Genomic DNA, 23,204 nt, shown 5'->3' on the forward strand with positions numbered 1-23,204 from the left:
TTAACAGACATGGGATTGAATTGTTAGAGATTATCATTAAATTTAATAATGAAGGAATTGAAAATTTAATGAATGAAGTTGCATCACTAGAGCAAGTTATTACAAAAGATCTTTGAAAGTTTAATGAATGAAGTTACATCATTAGAGCAAGTTATTACAAAAGATCTTTTGTTTCCAGAATTTCAAGAGAATTTTGATAAGATTTTTGTGTTTGTGGATAAACATGCTGCACAGGATTTAAAGAAAAAAGATAAAAAATTGCTAAGAGATTGTAATGAATACAAAGAAAGAAGAGCCTATCCCCTAGGTGGGAAAACAGCAGGGCAAAACAAGGACATTGTCCATGATGTAGAGGGGGACAGTGATTTAACTGAAAATGACCACACGAATATTGAACAAAGTCAAGAGAACCCCAAACCAAAGTACGTCCCTTTAGGGAGGGGTTATGTGACCATTTCCCCCACCCCAACCTCAGGAGATCAGAGAGAATTAGGAACCTCAAGGGGAGAGGTCAAATATTCAACCAGACACAAGGCAGATGTTGAGGGGGCAGGATATATTTCAGGGGAAGGGGTCAAGTTACAAGAGAGGACGAGAACAACTACTGACCATTTCAAATTACCTTACTGAACTTAAGTTTGGTAGTAAAATGCTTACACATAATGGCTTGCACATTTTCAACCATACTAACTGGGAGGTGGACATATCTTACTTCAGGTTGTTCGTAAATGGGTTGAAATCTGTTTCCAGACACAAAAGTAATGTCTTGGAGGTCATTTTAGATCTAAAACTGTTTATTAGTTAATTCATTTATCCTTTTTGAATAAAGACAACACTGATTCCACTACAGGGCAGGCTTTTAAGAAAAAAACACCTTTAACCCCCCCCCTTCCCCCACTACACAAAACATATATTTTTGAGAAGGCCTGTGAAAGAGACCTATATACCCTACTTAAGAAGAATGTGACTTTTCACAATTTATCTAGTGAGGATCGTTCTGTACTAGAAGAATTATCTAGGGACAGAGCTACTAGAGTGATTAGAAGCCAGATAAGGGGGGAGGGGTGAAGTTAACAATGCAAGTTGATTATGTGAAAAAAAATGTTGACATCCTTTTGGACAGTAATCATTACCTAACAGTATCTAAAAATGAGATTAACATAGTTTATAGAAGGATAGATTTGCTTCTAGAACCCCAAGTACATATGACATTTTGACTAATAAAACCTACTTATTCCTTCCATATTTGGTATACCAAAGGTGCACAAGAATGTGGTAGATCCTCCATATAGGTTAATAGTTGCTGTTCAAGGTTCCAAAACCTATCATTTGGCTGTGTATATTGATAGGAAACTGAAGCCTTTATTGGGCCAGAATCCACACATTTTACATGACTCTTGGGATTTTTTAGTTAAATTAACAACAACATTCTCAAACAGCAAACTTTTTTTAACAGTAGATGTAGTGGATTTCATGTATACCTCATGAAACTGGTTTAGAATTTTTAAGGAAATATTAGTGGATAGGGGTTTACATCAGTCCGTCGAAACGGCTGAATATCGAATACCAGATATCCGAACTGTAAAGTTCGAACACTGGTAATTGTGAAGCCAAAGAACACCGAATTCTTTCCCAGGGAAAGAATTTGGTGGGTCGTTTCTGTGGCTTCGCGAGTATCAGGACTGTGGTGGGAAGTTACGAGTCGGGTTCAGGTAAGTGTGCGATTGTTTGTATGTTAGGGTTAGGGCGCGGGTTAGGTGAGTTAGGGTTAGAGCACAGGTGAGGTAGGTATGCGATAGTGAAAGACTTTAGGGTTAGGGCAGGATAGGTGAGTTAGGCAGTCGAGTGAGTTGGAAAGCCCAAAACACTAGATAGTGTTAATGTTGAATCCAAATAATGCTAAACAGCCACAGAAATGCTGAAAAAACACTGGATCCAAGTAGTAATAAGAAACAGCAAGCAATTTAATGAAAAAACAAATTGGTAAGCGCTTTCGTCTCACCAATACAGAACTTCATCAGACAAATAACATATAAACTCCAACAGTATTTAACTGATTCAAACATAGTCACATGCACAAGATTACATACAACCACACCCCCTTAAACACATATAACTTTAAAATACTTATCTGATATGGACTTGTAATACAATTTAATAGTATAGCAAACAATAAATATGTGCATTCTAAAATTGAAAATATATAAATATGTATCTAAAAACTGTATAACAAATATATATAAATATAAGGTATGTAAATATAAAATTTATAATTATAATTATCTAAGCAAGGCTTTTAGCCTCAATAATGAACTAATTGAGGTACTTTCATTAGTCCTGGCCAAGTAGCAGCATCTAAAAATAGCTGCCAATACATTTTTTTTTCTCTAATAACATAGACCAAGCACCTCCTCTTATTTCAATAGAAATATGGTCAATAATGAAGAATTTAAAGGAATGTGTCTCCTTCTCAACCAAGTGCTTATAAAGTGCATTTGTTTCCTTTTGTTTCCTTATTTCATACAAATGTTCATATATACGATTCTTTAGTTTCCTATCGGTTTTACCAATATAGAAACTATTACATTGTTCACACATAGCACAGTAATAACTCTCTCAGAATTACAATTATATTTGCCCCTCAGTTTAACCATAAATTTATTAATTTCGAACACGTCCCTCTTTAATATATTTACAAAATTACAAGACCCACATTTACCCATACGGGCACCATCAAATTTAATAGTAATGGGGTTTTTTTCAAAATAATTTTTCAAATTCATACCCCTCCTAAAAACCATTTTGGGTTCCTCACCAACATATTGTTTCAAACTCTTATCCTGTTTTAAGATAGTCCAATCTTTATTTAAAATATTTCTAAGCTCGAAACTGTCAATAGTGTAAGTAGTAACAAAGATGTGTTATAATTTCTATTAGTACTGTCCTGTTCAGTATTAATAAAACTGAACCTGGTATCCTGTGGTATTGAACATCCAGCTAACAGTGGAGTAAAAAAATTCCTTTCTCTCTTATTCACTACTTCCAAGACTATCTCAGTAACAAATCTTACAGGATATCCACTTTTTACAAACATATTTTTTAAAATGTCACACTCAGTGAGGAAATCATCAAAATTGGATGTCATTCATGCTGCACGAACAAGTTGACCTTTCACAATGGCTTTCTTTTGCTTAAATGGGTGACTACTAGTATAATGTAATAAAGAGTTACAGTATGTCTCTTTCCTGTAAATTTTTGATATAAATTTTTTATATAATCTTTTGTTAAGAAAATATCTAAAAATGCTATCTCTTGTAAATTAGCATTATGAATAAACTTAAAAAACTGAGTTGTCGAATTAATATAAACCATAAATTCAGTAATTTCCTCATAGGGTCCATCCCGTAAACTAAAAATATCATCCACAAAGCAACAGTAATATTTAATATTAGAATAAAATATGGAAGGGAATAAGTATTTCCTTTCCCATTGGGTTACCACTATATTAGCATATGTGCCACCACAGGCAGATCCCATGGCAACACCTTCTTGTTGTAAAAATATTTCATTTTCAAATAAAATATAATTATTCTTTAAAACCATCTCCATAAACTGTAAATATAATAAAACCTTAAAATGATCTACTTTCTTAAAAAAATAAATATTCTTCAAACCATTCCAATCCAATTACATGGGGAATAGTGGAATATAAATCTTTAATGTCTATAGTCAAAAACATATAAGAATGCTTGAAAGGAATTTCATTAATAGCTTTTAAAAAACTCCACAAATCTTTACATATGTGACTTTCACTATATACAAGTTTTTTTAATTTACTATCTAAACATTTAGCGACAGGTTGGGTAATACTGCCTTTAGAATTTACTATCGGACGCAGAGGTGGTTGCATCATGTTTTTATGTAACTTCGGTAGTCCAAAAATTACTGAAAGCTCTGGATGCATAACCGTAAGGTAATTTAATCCATCAATTGAAATAGATCCTTCTATAAATAAATCATGTAATTCATTTTTAATTTTTACATATGCCCCATTTAATTCATTAATAGAAGATTTTACATAAGTGTTCCCATTTAAAATGTAAGCCATCTTCTTATTATAGTCCTTAACATTCATTATAACTGCACCTCCCCCTTTATCAGGTTTCATAATTCTCACTTTATGTAAGAAACTGCCAATTTCATTAATAAGTTGCTTTTCTTTAACTCTTCTCTATTTACACACCTGTACCTGGATGGTGAACTCCGAATATCGAGTTCACACATTTTTTCAAATAATGAAACCATAAGGTGTAATGGGAGATTATAGGTGCTAAAAAGGTAAGGGGATTCAAAATCTGCTCAGAAAAAGAATTTTGAAATAGCACTTTTAAATTTAATTTTCTAGTAAAAACTTTCAAATCCATAAGTACATTAGCTCAGTCACTATGTTGCCAGGGTACAAGCATAAAACCTTTTGCCAAGATATCACAATAATCAGTATGCCATGTTAGATCTGAAAAATTATATACATTAAAATCTCCTAAAGAGTTAGAAACTACGGAACAATGGGGTAATATGTGATCAAAAGAATCCATTTCTGTGAGTGGCGGAACTACATCATCATGTAATACATGAAAATTTATCATAACTTAATCTCTGTTGTTCCAACCTCTGTTGTAAGGTTGTCCTCCCCCTCACATTCATTTTCCCTCCTCTGTTCCACCAATTGTTTGATCGTTGTGGGGTTTGATACCCCTCCACTCTCATATTCTCCATTGGGATATTCCTGTTCTTTAGACATTCTGAACGTCTCAATGGGGGGCATATTCCTCTTGAACTAAAAATGTTTCCTCATCTTCTATATGTGAGGGATGAGTTTCAACAGCATTCAAATTATTTCCAAAATGTTTATTAAATTTATTACCCCATTCTTGCAAAGGTGGTGGGTTAGGATATGCCACACCTCTACTATACTCCATTTTATCTGTGTTTAGCTTCCTAACCTTACGGGTGAGTTAGAGTTAGAGCGTGGGTCAGATGAGTGTGTGATAGTGACGGACCTTAGGGTTAGGGTTTGGGTTAAGGTAAGTGGATAGGTAGTAGTGTATGTATAGTTTAGTGTAGGGTTAGATGTAAGATTTTGAGTGTATGTGTATGGACTGATGTTGTTTTGGTGTGTCTGTGTTGTGCGTGTGTTTCTTGGAACAGCGATTTTTTTCCCTGGGAAAAAAATCACTGTTCTAAGACTTTGATGTAAGTGCAGTTAGTGGTTTGAACTTCAGACGTTTCGATGAATTGATATAGACCTGTGGATAGTCCTTTGTTTGAAGCTAGTGAGATTCAATTTTTGGTGGACCCAATGGGACTGGTTTTGAGTAACAACTACCTTCATTTTGAAGGAGAATATTTTAAGCAAACCAGTGGAGTAGCGATGGGGGGCAGCTTTCACCCCTATATTTGCTAATTTAATTATGCTACACTGAGAGAAAAAAATAATTTTCAGTTCCAGGTTTGCTTTGTCATGGTCCTTTTATTGTAAATTTTTGGACAACATGTTTTTTATATGGGAAGGGGACACGACTGAAATAAAAGACCTTTTGGATTACTTGACTAATACGACAGAGTTTTTGAGGTTCACATACAACACCAATGAGAAAAGTATGCATTTTTTGGATGTAGAGCTTACTTGGGATCAAGGCAGTTTAACGTCTATCATATATAAGAAAGAGACATTTTCAAACTGTTATCTTCCTTTTGACAGTGGTCATCCCATGTACTGTAAATGCAACCTACTGAAAGGTCAGTTTATTAGAGTGACTAGAATGACCTCAAATGATGAGTTGTTAGAGAAGGAAATAAACATTATGAAGTCTATGTTTTCAGAAAGAGGGAACCCCATGGAGTTATTAAAGTTAGAAAAAAGGGAAGTGATGGAGAACAGGAGTTCAGAATTTACATGTATATTGGGTCAACCAGATTCACTAAAGGCATAGGTATTAGCAAGCAATTTACTTCTAACAATGTTCAGCAAGCAATGGCAATAAAATACAATGGGTTGAGTCAAAAAGTTAGGAATACTATTTCACAAAATTGGGTCATTTTGAAAACTGCCAACAAGCTTTACCAATATCTAGGAGAAAGAGCTGCCTTCATTTATAAAGTACATAGGAACATTAAGGAATTATTATAGTAGGGGAAGCATTTTGTAAGAAAAGGGACGAGGAAATGTGGTAGATGTAACTTTTGTTCATACATTCTTGAGAAGAGACTTGTTGTGACTCAGACAACTGTTTCATTCAAGAAGAAAGATTGTATTTCAATGGGTTTGGTATATTTAGCCCTTTGTAACCATTGTTATTCATTTTATGTGTGAAAAACTGAGAGGAAGCTCTCTGAAAGAGATGATGTAAGGAAGGCCAGTCACAACAATGCTATATAAAGACATTCTATGGAATGTGAGGAGTTCAAGAAATTTCTTTTTGGTAGCCTGGAAATTGTTCCACATGATGTTAGAGGTGGAGCATGGGAAAACTGTTTAGAATACAGGGAGCTTTCCTGGCAAATGAGGCTGGATGCAGCATCTAAACCAGGTCATAATGATTACATTTCAATGAACTCTGTACTCAAAATGAGAGTAGCAAAGTTGTAACTTGAACTTGGTAAAAAATCTGAAGAAAGTTTTTAAGACATTATTGTAACAATGACAATGTTTTATTAATATATTATTATCTTTAACATTTAGGAAAGGTTTTAACTGCGTAAATGTTTATTAAAAGAGTTTTTATCAAATGGAGTTTTAAAATAGTTGTTGATTGGTTAATCCCTTAAAACTCTGGATATTTAAAGAGGGTTACTAACTTATTTTAGTTCTGAAGAAGTCCTAGTTGTTTGGATGAAAGCGTTCAACTTATGTCTTCAATGAATTCAATACTGTGTAGAATTTACATCAGCATAGAGTCTTGGATATCGAGCAATTAACTGTTGGTGCTATTTTTTGTTTTGCGCAAACACACACTCTTTGGGAGAGTTAATGTAAAGACAATTTTTAAAGTAAACAGGCTTAAAAAGTAATATGAAATAATGAAGGGCATTAAAAATTGGCCCTAGGCGTGAGTGAGTGCATGTGTGTGCCTTCTGTGGAAGGTTGGGCGCTGGGCTGGCAACTCGACACCGAAAAACTCCACTGCCAATCATGAGCGGACAGTGATCCGCTGTGGCGACCCCTAACCGGGAAAAGCTGAAAGAAGAAGAAGATGATTAAAAATGATATTTCATTCCTGCATTTGCAAAGTCATTATTTTTTCAGTTATCAAAAGCTTTCAGTGGGAGACAAGAAGTCAACAAGTGCAAGAAATTAATCTTAAGTGGTATGCATGGTGTGTTTTAAGTGAAATTTACAAAGATTCTTTTATGCATCTGCAAAGTTACTGTAGTTTTCTTTATTAATTGCTTTTACTGGAGGATTGGCAGCTTGCAGGTACAAGAAATGAAGCTTTTTGATAGGTACCATGGGATCTTTTACATCCACCTGAGGTACCACCAACTCAAGCAGATAGAGTCTTGGTTTAACATTTCATCCAATAATGGAACATTCAGGAGTGCAGCACACCATCTTGTTAACAGTTTATAGTCTTAATTCTCTACACTGACTGAAAGTATACACTGCTATGTTTAGTCAAAACACCCTTATACAAATATTTCAATGCTTTTATAGAAAATACGATTTTGGGTAAGTTTTATTAATTTCTAGCAATGCACAATGATGTAGATGGTGAGGATCTGGATACTGCAGAACTGGGCTGTGCTGCTTCCAGTAAGAAGACATTTAGAAAGAATTTTGAAAATGCTGGATCTCTGCATCTGTTTAAAAAGTACATGCTGTCATTAGCAACTTCCACAACAATTACTACCTGTCTGACCCGACTCCACATCTCGTCAATGCTTGGCACCCTCAACACCTGTTCCATATTAAATCTGCATTTGTAGGTGAAGCAACAGAACCACAACATGGATCCTTACCTCCTGCTTTCTCTAAGACAGAAATATGAATCTCAGTTATGTGCTGCTTTTCTAGCCTGCAGTTCTCATTCTCCAAATCAATTTCAGTATTAATCTTGTTAAGTTACAGACAAGTTTTTTGTTAGGCAAACAGGTTTGAAAAGTAAGACAAAATGATGAAAGACATTGAAAATTGTAGCTTTATGAGGGCTTGATTTTTGGACAGCAGTCTTAATCTTTAATAGAGAGAGAAATAGTGTCATACTCATTTCAGTCTATTGTATTTTATAGCTCTTCTTGTTTGTAAAAAGCAGCCTTTCTGACGTCCATTCGCTTTGTAACCTTATCAAAGTCTGGATACACGATCATTAACACTGCATGCATACATTCTCCAATTACCCACTTCATCATCATAAAAAATGGTTGAATGTGATGTAGCACCAATCATAGTACATAGCAAATCCAATGAATATAAACCAGACCCAAATAGGATGCCCATCTATCACAGTAAGTACACATGCAATTCACTGGATCACTAGTTCACCTATGGTACATCTTTAGGATATGGGAAAAAAACAAGCACCTGACAATAAACTTAGTGGACAAAGGGAGGACATGTACACTTTAGACAGAAAGCACACTTGCCAAGAACCAAAGTAGACAACCAACTGCTCTTTGGTGCCATTGTTAACTGCTGCACCACTATGCTACCCTTGCTGAGTTTACAGAAGACCCTATTTCATTTGTCAACAAAGTAGAACCCAATCAATATGTTTTTTTTGTCAGGGATGACACATGGAGTCATTTAAAATAACTGAGGGAAATTTGGAAAGGACACCAAGGAAACCCAGGCATCACACCTCTCAGCTGTACTTCATTATGAAGAACATTCCTCATTTTGTGTCTTAAAAGTCAATGTTCTTTGCTGTTAATTACAGAAATGGTCTCTCTCACACACACACACACACACACACACACACACACACACACACACACACAAAATAAATGGACAACACTATGGTAAACCACTTCAGAGAACAAACAATAAACTAAAACAAAAAAACTCTGAAAATGCAGACACGCTGAATGTAGAATAACTTTTATTCAACTCACAGAGCAGCTTTCAGGCAAAACCCTTCCTCGGTGTGTTCATACAATAGTAAAAATTCAAACCATATTTAAGCAATAAAATCATGTGACAGTCTATCAATTACCTAATAATTCAATTATGTATAAAAAAGCTTAAATGGTCTCATCGATAAAACAGTACAATAAAATACAATAATACTTTTGTAAAATATATACAAAATATTAGGACATACGCAGACACACACACACACACACACACACACACACACACACACACACACACACACACACACACACACAGTTATTGTTATGATTTTTAACCAATACAGATGGAAACACATACTAAATTATAGTAAAGTAATAAAAATAACTTCTAAGTAAAAAGTAACGCATGTTAACCGTACCATCAGCTTCCTAGCTGACGTCGTTAGTAAGCTATTAGCAAGCGATCAACATTTTGCTCATTTGATTCTCATTATTACAGGTGGTGTTCTACATTATGAACATTGCGGAGGTCAGAACAGATCCTTATCTGCCATCAGAGTCTGCAGATTTATGTACGTTTTGAGCATGAAAATAATTTGAGGAACCTCGGAGTAGTGAGGATAACAGAAGCGGTAACTACAGCAAAAGATACTATGAATGGAGAGAACTCTGCAACAGAGGCAATCTCTGAATGAAAAGTAAATAAATAAATAATGCTCAACCAGTAACATCTGAAGTGGGACTAAAGCCATTATGTGAAGATCATCACCCCAAAACAAACTATGTAGCTGCAAACATGGAAGGTGAACAAAGAAGTATCTTAAAGTAATACGTGTGCTGATGGTGGTTATATCTGATGAAGGATTAACAAACTGTTTGCCCAGTCTGGACACTAGAGCAGAGGTTGTGATAACCAGAATGCAGTGGTTGCAATTAACTCCAAAATGAATTCAGAAAATCTACACAAATTTGAACTGCCAGTGCCTTCCAAGGGAATCAGAGGACAAATTAATGTCAGAAAGGTTACTGAAAGGAAAAGGCTTGAAGTGGCATAAGACTAAACAGAAAGGAAAGTGGAAAGGCAAAACAAAGATGTGACAGCCATCAATGAGTAACCTCTGATTTATTCAAGCACCCTACAAAACTATAACCTATGCAAAATGTTTTCACTACTGTGTAAAGCACAGGCTTAGATTCTATACCAGACAGGTTACCTGTGAGCAAGCATCTACTTAAAGAAAAGTGGGTGCTAAGAAAAAGGAGAAACTTGCTTTAATTAATGTAATTATTGGGTGACACCATGGAGAATCAGTTTTGTTATTTCCTTGCAATGTTTAGTTCTCCAGTTCATTCCCCTGCCCTTCCATGTAGAATCTGCATGTTCTTCCTCTATGTACCTGGTGTTCTGATTTCTTCAAACATCACAAAAATGTGTAAGTAGGTGAATTGTAAAGCTACAAATTACCTGTATGTATCTATGTGCAGTATGCGTGTGTACGTCTGCATGCATTCTGCACTGAACTGGTGTCTCCACTCAGCATTAGTTCTCTCTCTCTTGTAGTCCAAATGGATGTTGGGATTATCTCCAAATTACTATGATTCTGAATAGGATTAAAGCAGGCATCAAAAATAAAGGAATGCACGTAATAAAAATGTAATGCAAGTTTCCAGTGTGTGCAAAGATAAATACAAATAAGGCTGAATAAATGATGCAAAACTGTAATGCAAGTTTCCAGTGTGTGCAAAGATAAATACAAATAAGGCTGAATAAATTATGCAAAAATAAAGGAAACGTGGGCAATATTTTTTACCAATACTGTTTATTGAGTCTATTACTAAATGGGTTAGACTAAAAAAATAAAACACAGCTGAAGACGTTTTGCTCAAGATGCTTAACCCATGTTCCATATAAAGTGCACATATTCAAACACTGAAAAACATTTCTTAGTGAAGGTGAAACTCCTTCTGTTTCTGAGAAAGCAATGGTTAATTTGCCAGTGTTTTCTTTTAGGGAATGACAGTAGATTTATTTTGTGCTGAATGCCTACAAGTATGACTTGAATGTGGTGGGAAGGTTGGAATCTGTGGCAATGTTCATATGAGCACTTGGTGTTTAAATGTTGGCAATCAGGAGCAGAGTGCTATAATATCTACAATCTCTGCCAGGAAAAAGAAGAAATGTAAGAGAAACATCAGCAAACAGGAAAGCTGAAGACAGAAAAAAATGCCTCCAGAAGATATCCCAAATGCAACCCTCAGAACACAAACACACACACACACACACCAGTTCAAACACAGATAATGTGAATGTCCTTATTCTAAAGGAAAAATAAATAGACTTCACTCTGGGAAAGAGTACAGGTCACCAAAAGGCATAAAAGGAAAAAAAGATTTAAAAATTTTGAAAATGTTTAAGGTACAAGCAGCTTAAAATGCAATGCTGAAAGAAAGTGGAGAACTCTGAAAGGAAATCTACCTATTCTTGCCAATGAAAAGAAAAGAAGTCAAGAGGAAAAACAAGGAATGTCATAAATATTGATTCTTAATGTTAAGAATAGAGTACTGGGAAAACGTATTTGCATTTGTTGTAACTAACATGATGAACCACAATTAGGCTGCACTGTACAAATGTTTAAATACCAAACTTTATGCCAAATAAGGTATTTTAAATATAAAACAGGCTATGCTGAATGACAAGATATTGTTATCAAAGGCAATGGTAAATCAGCAGAGCTGTAGCATTAACAAATGAAAGTAATGCACAAGTTCAAATATTTATAAAAAACTAAATGTTACAGAGGCTTACAAGTCTATCTGCTGAAGAAAATACCTGTCCAAAAATGTAGATGAATCCAATAGTTCCTCCTACGCGACCACCAAGGACTGTCGAAATCATGGAGTAGACCCCTCCACTTCCAATGCTACACTGTTCGCATATTCCAATCCCAGAAAAGACAGTCACCAGTGCAACTAAGACAACCAGAGATACCAGGAACATGCCCAGCAGTACACCAGTATTCCCCTAAGTATAACAAAAAATAGTCTTATCTCGCATTGCTAAATAAATACACGACTGAATAAACAAATACAATGCATTTACTACAACATAACTATGATTACGAAATTGCAAAAATAAATCCACAAAAAATTTAACTGTGGTATAGAAGTGCATCTTGGAACCCCCAAAAATTAATATAACACAACATAATTTTTGCATTCTCTTGTTAGGTCAGACATTCGTTTTTTTTTAATTCCAGTTTAGCAGTTTAGTTCATTGGTAATATCATATAAGCATGGCCACACTTTCCAAACTGCAACTATTTTCTTTTAATTTCACAAAGCACTTTATGATTTATTTATTTATTTTACATTTGTTGACCAGGTTTGTCCCACTAAGTTGAAGAGCCCTTTTTCAGCGGAGGCCCGGGGAGAAAAGCTCCAACATATTTTACAATTTTCAGTATACATAAGGATTATATAGCAAATAAATAGCAATGTTACAGGATTTTTACAATGCAATTAGTAGTGATACATTGTTATACAGTGTCAATAGTCAGGAGTACAGCAAAGACTTTTACAATATATATAAAAAGGAACAATAAAAGTTTTTTGGGTAAGTGGTTACAGAAAACCCAGTTTTGTCATAATGTAGTTCCATGAAGGCAGGACAATTACTATTAAATGCTTCTCTGAGGCGATTAGCTTTATAGGTTTTAGAAGACAGTAGAAAGGGTAGTCAAAGGAAGATTAGTGGGGGCTAGGGAGAAGAGTGAGTAATGGGCAAGAGGTAGTATAAGGTATGGGAAGTAGGGGATGTTTAGGGAGCGAGATTGCAGTGGCAGGACCAGTGACCTTTGAAGTACTCTTCAGTGGCTGTCTTAAATTGTTTTAGGATGTGTAACGGTCCTGACATGATGATGAAGATGATATTAATAATATTCAAAAATATTTCTATGTAGTCTAAGGTATACAAGGATAATTTAATAAGACTAAATAAAAAACAGAAAAAAATCATTGTAATAAACCTTCAAGTATTTCTAGGGACAATAAAGAAGCTGTATAAAGGGAGTCAACCTTTCAGACAAAGCTAGACAAATTCTTCTGTTACAGATAGAAATAAATGTGATATATTTTAGTTTTTTCTGCTTGCAAAATAATCCAAAGCCTGTAGAAAACAGTGAATATGCACCAAATATCTTAAATGCCAATAAACTTAAAAGTTCAAACCATAATCTCACTAGGGTATTAGCAGGGATCTCCACTGAACTTTTAGAATTTATGACTGTGCTGCCTCTCTATGAACATGATTTGCACAGCACTTCAGCTGAATAGTTAGACAAACATTCAGATAACAGAGATGAAGCCAGCAAAGGGTGCCATAAACAGTTGCTTAGGGCCCTGTGCTAGCAGGGGGGTACCCTATCCATGTTGTCAGTCACTACTGCACCAATCTTATAACAAGGTCTCTGCAGCTCCTGTGCGGGTTATCAGTAACTGAATTTAAAAAAAGTTACTGAGCCTCCCATCATAGGATTTTGAGCAAACAGCTTACACATTTACCTTACAACAGTAAACTCTGCTCTGCCAATTGCACTTTACGTATCTCACACCAGTCTATGTCGTAAATCACATTTACTCAAAGTCCCCTTAAATGGTGATGTATTATATATTTAATTTAAATTATGTCAAATGCTTGTACTGTGTTTATTTTTTGCATCAGTTTTACTCTCTGTAATGTATGTATTGTTATGTATTATCATTGATACATTTTGTATTTTTTCCATTATACGTATATGCGTATATATATATATATATATATATATATATATATATATATATATATATATATATATACATGGAACACTTCACATTAACAGTTCAAATCTGAAAACATATGGTCAAACCATATGATCGAGATTTGAATTGACAATATGTAAAGTGTTAAAAATAAGACCTTACTTATTAGAAAACGTACGCACACAGAGGCAAGGATTCCTGTACAGTCTGTGTGCACGTAATGTTTTTATCTTTTCTGGTGTTGATAGGAAGTGGGAAATCTCCCTTTTTGCGCTTCCGCATACAGCACAAAATGGGAGATTTCCCTTTTCCCCACTGTAGCGCGATCTCAGAGTTGGTATATTTAAGTAGGGAGGGTATGGGGGGCACAGCCCCCCTGCAAAAGCAGTGTTTGAGTTTTTTTTTTTTTAATACGTTTTCATTTCAGAAGTTTGAGTTTCCAAAACTCGATCTTTTGGTCTCGGTTATATGAAATTCGAGATTTTGGGGATTCGAGCTTCTGAAGTGAATCCATATATATGTATATATATATATATATATATATATATATATATATGGATCACTATCACTTCGCCAACAGTTCAAATCTCTGAAAACAATATGGCCGAGACCATATCGCCGAAGATTTGAATTGACAAAAAAGTGATAAAAACACAGAACAACTTACCTGTACTTTTTGCAGGGGGAAAGCCCCCCTACACCTCCCACACCTCCTACAATTAAATATACCAACTCCTCAATCGCATTACAGTGAGGAAAATGGCAAATCCTGGGATTCACACTGTACAGTGATCCCAATGCATAAACGTCAGCAATTCAAATCTTCAGCGATATAGTCTTGGCCATATCGTCTTTGGAGATTTGAACTTTTGACAATGTGATAGGTAACCATTTATATATATATATATATATATATATATATATATATATATATATGTATATTTAAATTGTTATTGTAAGCTTTTCTCACCAGCCATCCATTAGAAATGGACTAAAATATCGTACTCAGACTATCCTGGTAGACAAAAGCAAATAAATAATAAATAAATGAATACATAAATTGTTGTTTCCTATATTTTGTTTACCTACCACAACTTGAACTTAAGCTACATGCTGAATTCTGTTTAAAGTTTTTTTTTTTTGTATTGAGGCTGCTTAAAATATCGTCCCTTTCTTTGTCTGCTGATTATTTAATGACTAACCAATTATTGTTCCTCCCTCTCCATAACCCACAGAGATGCAACACCCTGTTACCTGTGTCTCGCCATGGGTGTGTTCAGAACCCATGGAGTCCTCCGGAGCACATGTACATTTTTGAATTTGACTCAGTCTAGGAAAGCAATGGGCCTGCTGCTCGGCTCTAAAAATGTACATTTAGGAGAGCTTTTACCAGAGTATCATCAGAAAAGGTAAAAAAATAAAGTCATAGAAGCTACAATACAATGAAAATTTGATGTTATTTGGAGTCTGCTCCTTCTAAGTATTGTAATAAGCTTCATTAAGGGCCAGCACCTCATAAATCCACATTACATCAGAATTTAACAATAAACAGAGGCTGGAATTTGTGTATACCAGCCATTTGAAGGATGTTAGTGCTTGTGTTCACTCATCTTTAACAATGGTCCTTTCTAGTATGAGCCTTTAATGAATTCATGGGTTTTAATTTATAAATCATGGAGAAAGACAAATTAAAAAAATTAAAAAAGAAGACCGGCTTCACAGGTCCTAGGATAAAAAGTGCCCACTGCTGGTATAGGCAGTGGTACCAGGACTGAAAAAAGCCGGTACAGAATCCATAGAACATGAAAAGATCCCTACCACAAGCTAGACCATGTTGTAGGTGACCACTCTATGGTAGAAGGAAGAAGCAATCGACAAAAAAATTAAACTGATAGTTCAAGCAAGACACATAGAGACAATAATGTGTACTATTTAGGATAAAAACAGATTATGTATTATTTATATTCTACAACATACCAAGAATTTTCAAACACAGGATATATAGCAAGAGCAAGAAAGAAATTAGAGGAAAGAAGTATACTTGCCGAAAAAAACTGTTAAAAGCTAGAGATAGTAACTTAGGATTCTTATTGTCACAGATCAGAGATAGTAACTTAGGATGCTTATTGTCACAGATCAGAGATAGTAACTTAGGATTCTTATTGTCACAGATCAGAGAAAATATTACCTAGATGAAGAAACATTGGGCTGACTGGAAAATGATGTGCTACAAGTAAAAAACAAGAAACAGAGGTTATAGAACAGAAGGAAAGACATGGGAAAGAAAAAGGAATCTATTATGGTGCGATATGCATGCAGAAACTGAAGAGACAGACTAACTCGCAATGTAAAAGATTTACTGTGGAAACTCACATACATCACAACATGAGATGTAAGAATACACTTTGCATTCTTAAATTACACAGAAGTTACTATGAAATAGGAGCAAACCCCTTTACAACTGAGCCATGATAAAGGGTAAATTATCATCACAGGTTAAAAATTCAAAGGAGATATTCAAGGGTGATTTTTTGTCACCGCTGTTGTTTTAACCTTCATGCTTTAAATTGTTTATTTAATGGGCTAGGCTATGGTTAAGTGTAACACATTCTCAGTTCTTTTTCAAGTAGCACTTCCATCAGAGACTTAATTTCCAGAAACCAACCTTACCCAATGTCAAGTTAACTGCTTTTTGTGGTTGATTTAAAACTGTATAACTCATCAGATAAGCTCTTGAATGCGCAACTATTTATTTATTTATTTCTTGCATGTGTTTACCGGCAAAGTCCATTGGGCCTTGGAGAGTCCATTTTCAGTGGAGGCCTGGGGAGAAAAGTTCCACATACAAATTAATACAGAACATATAGTTTCAGTTAAATAAATGTTTAGAAGCCTATATAGAATAATAATAGGCAAGATTTTAAAATAGCACAGTATAGTGTACATGTCAGCGTTAGCAGTATATCAAACAATAAGTAGCTAAGAAAAGGATTGATGAGGAGAATAGCAGTGCAAAAGACAGGGAGGAATAGGTACAGAAGTGGTAGTAAGGTAGGTATAGAAAGACAGGGTGAGTATCAAGGATTTGGAAAGTAACAGGGGGAGGCAACTACAAATGGTTAAATCTTTCTCATATGATACAATAGTGATACTTGGTCTTGACAGATGTGCAAAGAAACATTTATAGCACCAAAACTGAATAACCAAGAAAATATTGTCTCAAGAGAGAAATGCAATACAAAAGAACTTGAACCAAAGGGAATGTGTAAATATTTGGAAAAAAGGTGAAAGGTCAGCAATGAACATGTGAGAACAAAGCTTAGAAAGCAACACACTAAAAGATTAAAGCTAAAATTACAAAGTGCCTTGACATCTAGGAATAACGTTCAAGCTATTAGTCAGTTTGTTCTTCCTGTTGCAACTTATGGCTTTGATGTAACTGACTGACCTCAAAAAGCACTGGATCACCCGGACAAGGGAATAAGAAAAAGATGATGTGCTTATCAAATAATGCATAAAACCAAGTGCATGGCAAGACTATATATCTCATAGTCTGAAGGACCTATCAGCTTCCTAGAAACTGACTCATATCTAAACATAGTGAAAGTTCTAAACCATGAAAAAAACATGACGTATTAGCTTGGATTAACAGAAGTATTTCACAGAGGAACAGGAATGTTAATCAATCCAGAAGTACACAAAATCAGGCAGCAAAAGAAAGTACCAAAAAACAAAAGTTAGAAAGAAACACTATAAAGAACAAGACTAGGATACAAACAAGAAAAAAACTGCAAAGCTCACAATAACAGTGGCAAGTATAGAGAACTCCTGGAACAACCACATGTTCACGATTTGATGCATGAATGGTTAAGGAGAGGCGAATTTAAACCAAAAGATGAAAGGTTAGTAATGGCAGCTCAAGACAGCAGACTATGTGCATGTTAATTTATAAAGTCCAAAGAAAAAGCTGGAGATTCAGACAAAAGAAGGCTCTGTAGTACAAAACTAAAAACGGCTGCACATCTTGCTGCTGGTTGCAATATAAATGATCACGGCTGGAAACATGGATCCTGTCATACAAACAATAGATTGTTGCCTCATCTGAAACTGGGGCCAAAGACAATTTCTGTTGACAAAGGAAAAATAAGCTTCAAAAATGATCAATACACGGCAGGTTCAGGTTAAGGCACTTTAATCTTGCAGCAAGGAGACAAAAATGTGCTAATACAGAGTTTGTCTAGCTAAAATCAGGAAGTCCATCTTTATACACTTTCTAACAAGACATTGCCTACCAAGCTGACGTAACAGATCACAAGTTTTAACATCATCATTTCATAGCGGTTGTTTGTTCATGATTTTCTGCTTGCACTATCAATTTTATGAAAAACTTCCTAAGAAAAACAACGTGGCCTTGGTGACCACCGGTTAGATACAGCTTCCCACTATGTTATGTTACCATTCAAGATACTATAGCTAATTCGAGCACAAAGCAAGTACAGATTCTTCAAGCAGTCTTTTGTTTCATGTATCTCTTCTTTTCCGCAGCTGTGCATGTTCTCATAACAAGAACAAAGCTGATTGTCCATATTCAATTATATTATAGAAAACAGTATTGTTCTATTCATACACTATTCATACATTTTCCTGACCTAGCAGATAATCACCTGCTTCTCAGTACATTTCCAAAAGGCATAAACATGAATTTTGCTGTGTTAGCAAATACTAGGTCAGGGTGCATCTTGCAGTTTCAGAAAGCATACTGTGGTTTGAAAAATCATCTTATAATCTCATACAGAATTAAGCTGTACATATAATAGAATGAAATGTGTTAACTCTTTTAGCTTCTAATAAGCACTAAACATACATATTAATACATATTTCTCTAACATTTCCCCCCTGTTAATACTTTTTATTCTATTTTCAAAAGCATAAACAGTTTGCTTCTTCTCCTAACCTCTTCCATTTCGGATTTGCAATTAAGAGAGTCATTCAGTTTAAACTTATGAAAGCATTTCAGTTTTCCACAACTCTTCAATTTCAGTACTTTGATACAAAGTCTCAGAAACTGATATGTCTATAAAATCTTTGATTAACTTTTTCATGCAGGGAATACCACAACAAATGCATGCTCCTAACAGGAGTAATCCAACACAAATGGCAATCAGGATGTCCATTAGGATGGAACCCCACCCCCCAAACAAATTCTGGAAAACGTCCGTCAGAGGGTTTGGGCCTGTTTTGGTCATGGTCGACACTTGCTGGATCACCTCAAGATGGTCGTTTATCTCATGCTGGTTGTCAGGAATATACAAACAGCATTCTTCTTTGATTAAAGTGCACGTACCACCTCTTGCCGCTAGGGTGAAGTCAAGAGCCATGCGGTTTTGAAGCACCACAGTTCTCATAGCATTTAGTTCATCAGTCACTAATTCAAGAGCAGAAAAAGTTGCATTGCTCATAACTTCGAGAGGTTTGGACAGTTTTCTCAGCTCCCAAATCGATTTCACTGCGCCATATGCAGGGGCTATGCCTGCCCATGATATAATAGTGTCACTCAAGTCCATGTGTGTCAGTTTATCTTTGTTTTTCATGGAATTATGGTTTCTCCACCCTGCTTCGATTTGTCCCACTAGATTCTCGGGTCTTTTGATTGGATTTCCAGGTTTACTGCTGGCCTCTCTGATGTTTCAAATTTTCCCTTGAGGTAAAGCTGCAGTGTGTCGTATGGCCAGAACCAGGTAACCCAAAAATCAACTGCCGGACCAATTCTCAGGTAGCCATTTGTATGCCTTTTTCCAACAAACAAAATAACAATTCTCTAATTTAGTATTGATATATGCTTGCCCTGCATGAAACATTTTCTTGTCAATAATAGAAAGTTGCTTCAAAAGAACAGGATTATGTTGTATTTCACTAACAGTTCTCTTCATTTTCTCAAGATATGAGTCATAGTTTGCATCACAGATATATTAAGGCTAATAAGGCAGAAACTAACATTTATAAGAAACAGTCACATTGCAATTGCTCCAACCCACCTGAATAGTGTCATTTTTATAAAAACATACAATTCCTTTTTGTGTAATAGGTAGGTACAATGCTATTTTGTCTTGTGATTTCACAGGTAGTATCAAAAATCAAGTTTTCCCAGGTCTCATTGACTCCTAGGGGGACAGCAGTCATTAATAATCCCCCGTACGCCCTTGGTATAGCTGTGCAAATCCAGCAGTTCGAAACATTAAAAGTCTCAGCATACACATATTTAATTGCTTGGTAAGTGTTAAAGTTTGGATGCCAGTCTACGAGTAATGCATCACGTTTGTTCAGTTCAACTCGTGTGGCTGAAATAAGGAAAGGCCACAGCAAAAAGATCATTGTTATCAGTATAGCTAACAGGATGATCATGCAATTTTTCTGAGGTTGTTCTGCATCCCTGTTTACTCTATACCTGGTCATTTTGTTCTTGTATAACAGTAACAAGGTTTTTGTCCAGTTCAAAGTTCTTAACCAATTTACAGTGTGTCAGATGAATCCAGGACGCTCGCTCTGCCATCTTGACTGCAGTGGGTGTTGACAGTAGCACTTGGTATGGCCCTTCCCACTTTGGAGAACTCCAATTTCTTTTCTTCACAACCTTCAGCCAGACCCACGTGCCTGGGACTACTGCTGTTTCTGATGGTCTGGCTTGTTCTTTATCTGAAACAGAATTTAACTGCAGAAGTTTGTTATTCAAAAATCACCTCATATATTCTGCAAGTGAACTGTCAGCCTCCTGGTCTGCAGGCATGAAAGGTTTCCACTGAGGTGTATAATATGCCCTCCCAAACAGTCTTTCAAAAGGAGTTAACCCTTTTGCATTTGGAACAGTTCTCATGCTCAACAGTGCCAGAGGCAGACAGTGCACCCAGTTCTTTTGTGTCTCACTAATCAATTTCCTAAGCTTATTTTTCAGAACTCCATTATGCCTCTCTACTAATCCTGCAGCTTGGGGATGGTATGCACAATGGCTTTTCAAAGAAATCCCAAAATAACGGCTCAATTGTTGTATGGTTTGATTTACAAACTGTGTGCCATTGTCACTATAGATCTTTTCCGGTATGCCAAATCTAGGAATAATTTCTTTAACAAGGACTTTTGCAACAGTAGCTGCATCTGGAATTTTAGTCGGAAAAGCTTCCACCCATTTGGAAAACATATCTATAATGACAAGACAGTACTTTTTATTTTTGCATTTGTTTAGTTCTATGAAATCCATACAGATAGTATGGAACGGATACGGTGGTGTCGGGAAACTCCCTTGCTTAGGCTTTAATGCCCCCTGTGCATGATGCCTGTTACAAACATGGCATGCTGCACAAAATTTTTTTGTGTAGTTTGTAAATCCATACGTTGTAAACACTCGATTCACTAACTGTACCATCCCCCCTGTTGAGACATGGCACTGCCCATGGCTCAACAAAGCTGCATATCTAAACAAGTTAGATGGTAAAATTGGTTTTCTTTCTTTGGAGATGTACAGCCCTTTCTCAAGAATTGCTCCTCGTTTTATCCATTTTTGTGTTTCTACATTTGTAGTAAGTGTCTGCATTGTTTTTAACATTTCTAAATTTAAAATCTCAGATGGTTGTAATTCCTCACTTAAAAGAAATACTTCTGAGGCTGAAACTGCCTGCTTTGCAGCTGTATCAGCTCTCGCATTACCTTTTGAAATCCTATCCTGTTGTTTGGTATGAGCTACGCATTTACAAATAGCTACTTTCTGAGGTAACTGAATAGATTCTAACAAATCAAAAATAAATTGCGCATGGTTAATTGGTTTACCAGTAGACGTTATCATTCCTCTATTTTTCCACTGCTGCGCAAAAACATGTACAGTAGAAAAAGCGTACTGACTGTCAGTAAAAATGTTCACACGTTTATCCTTTGCCAAGGTACATGCCCTTGTTAAAGCAATCAATTCTGCTGCTTGTGCAGATAAGTTGTGTAGTAAAGACTTTGCTTCTAAAATCTCAGTACCAGAAACTACTGCATACCCCACTAGATTCTGTCCTGTAGGACCCCTTCTACACGAGCCGTCCACATAGTATGTCACCTCGGCATCATCCAAGGGAACATCCGTGAGATCTTTTCTAGGCAGTGTCTTGTGCTCAATCTCCTGCAGGCAGCAGTGTGGTTTGCCATCTGCAGGGGTTGGGAGCAAGGTTGACGGATTCAAAGTTGTACATCGTTCAATTGTCATATGAGGTTGGCTCAACAGTATAGTCATACAGGAAAGATGTCTAGCAGGAGAAAGATATGTTACTTTTTCTTGCAGTAAAATAATCGCGACTGCATGAGGCACTCTCAATGTGAGAGGGTGGAACAACACTACTGAGGATGAAGCCTGTACTGCCATTGCAGCTGCGACTACTGCTTGTACACAGTGGGGCAAGGATCGTGCCACTGGGTCGTGCTGTGATGAATAGTAAGCTATGGGGCATTGTTTGTCCCCATGTTGCTGTGTTAACACTGATGTCATATAGCCCTGCTTACAATCTACAGTTTGGAAAAATTGTTTATGATAGTTTAAAACTAATGAGGATGCTATCAGTTGTTTCAATTTGCAGAAAGCTGATTCTGCTTCTGGTGTCCATTGTAATGAATCTTGTGCTGCCATAGGCTTCTTGAATATTAAGTTGGTCAGTGGAGCAGATTCCAAGGCATAGTTTGGAATCCAACTCCGACAAAAATTAGTCGTACCTAGGAAGGACATCATTTCCTTCTTGGTAGTTGTTTTGGGTGCTTGTAATATTGCTGTTTTTCTGTCTTCATCTAATATTCTGCCTTCTTTGGATATTACATATCCCAGGTATTTAACCTGTTTTTTCCAAAGTTGCAGTTTGTTTTTGTTTACTTTGTGTCCTTGAGTGGCTAGAAATTGTAGTAATGCTATGGTATCTTCTCTGCATTCTTGCTGGGTGGGGGCTGCCAACAGAATGTCGTCTACATAAAGTAAAATCTGGCTGCCTTTCGGTGGGATAAATCCCGCCAGGTTACTTGCCATTTCCTGTGCGAATATTGTTGGACTCTCACAATATCCCTGTGTTAGTCGTGTGTAAGTATACCTTTTCCCCTGAAATGTAAATGCAAACCAATGTTGGTTGTCAGGGTGTATCGGTATTGAGAAAAACGCATTGCTAATATCTACCACAGAAAAATACTTCCGTTGAGGTTTCAAATCATTTAATAAGGTGTGTGGATCTGGCACCGTAGATGCTCTAGGTATAACTGTGTCATTTACAGCTTGTAAATCTTGGACCATACGCCATTCTCCATTTGCTTTCCTAACAGGAAATAAG

At 36.0% G+C, this 23,204-nt stretch overlaps 1 protein-coding gene across 1 annotated transcript in view; it reads right to left on the minus strand.

Moving 5' to 3' along the window:
* SLC12A8 (solute carrier family 12 member 8) overlaps positions 1-23,204 on the minus strand; it is a 1,470,733-nt gene that overhangs the window by 968,013 nt on the left and 479,516 nt on the right. Inside the window, exon 3 of the mRNA XM_044075012.1 lies at positions 11,903-12,094. Within this exon, the coding sequence (XP_043930947.1) occupies positions 11,903-12,094 (192 nt within the window). The remainder of the gene's footprint in view (positions 1-11,902; positions 12,095-23,204) is intronic.

This window comes from Protopterus annectens, chromosome 6.part0 (assembly GCF_019279795.1).
Source record: "Protopterus annectens isolate FY-2018-M chromosome 6.part0, PAN1.0, whole genome shotgun sequence".
Classification (NCBI taxonomy): domain Eukaryota; kingdom Metazoa; phylum Chordata; order Ceratodontiformes; family Protopteridae; genus Protopterus; species Protopterus annectens.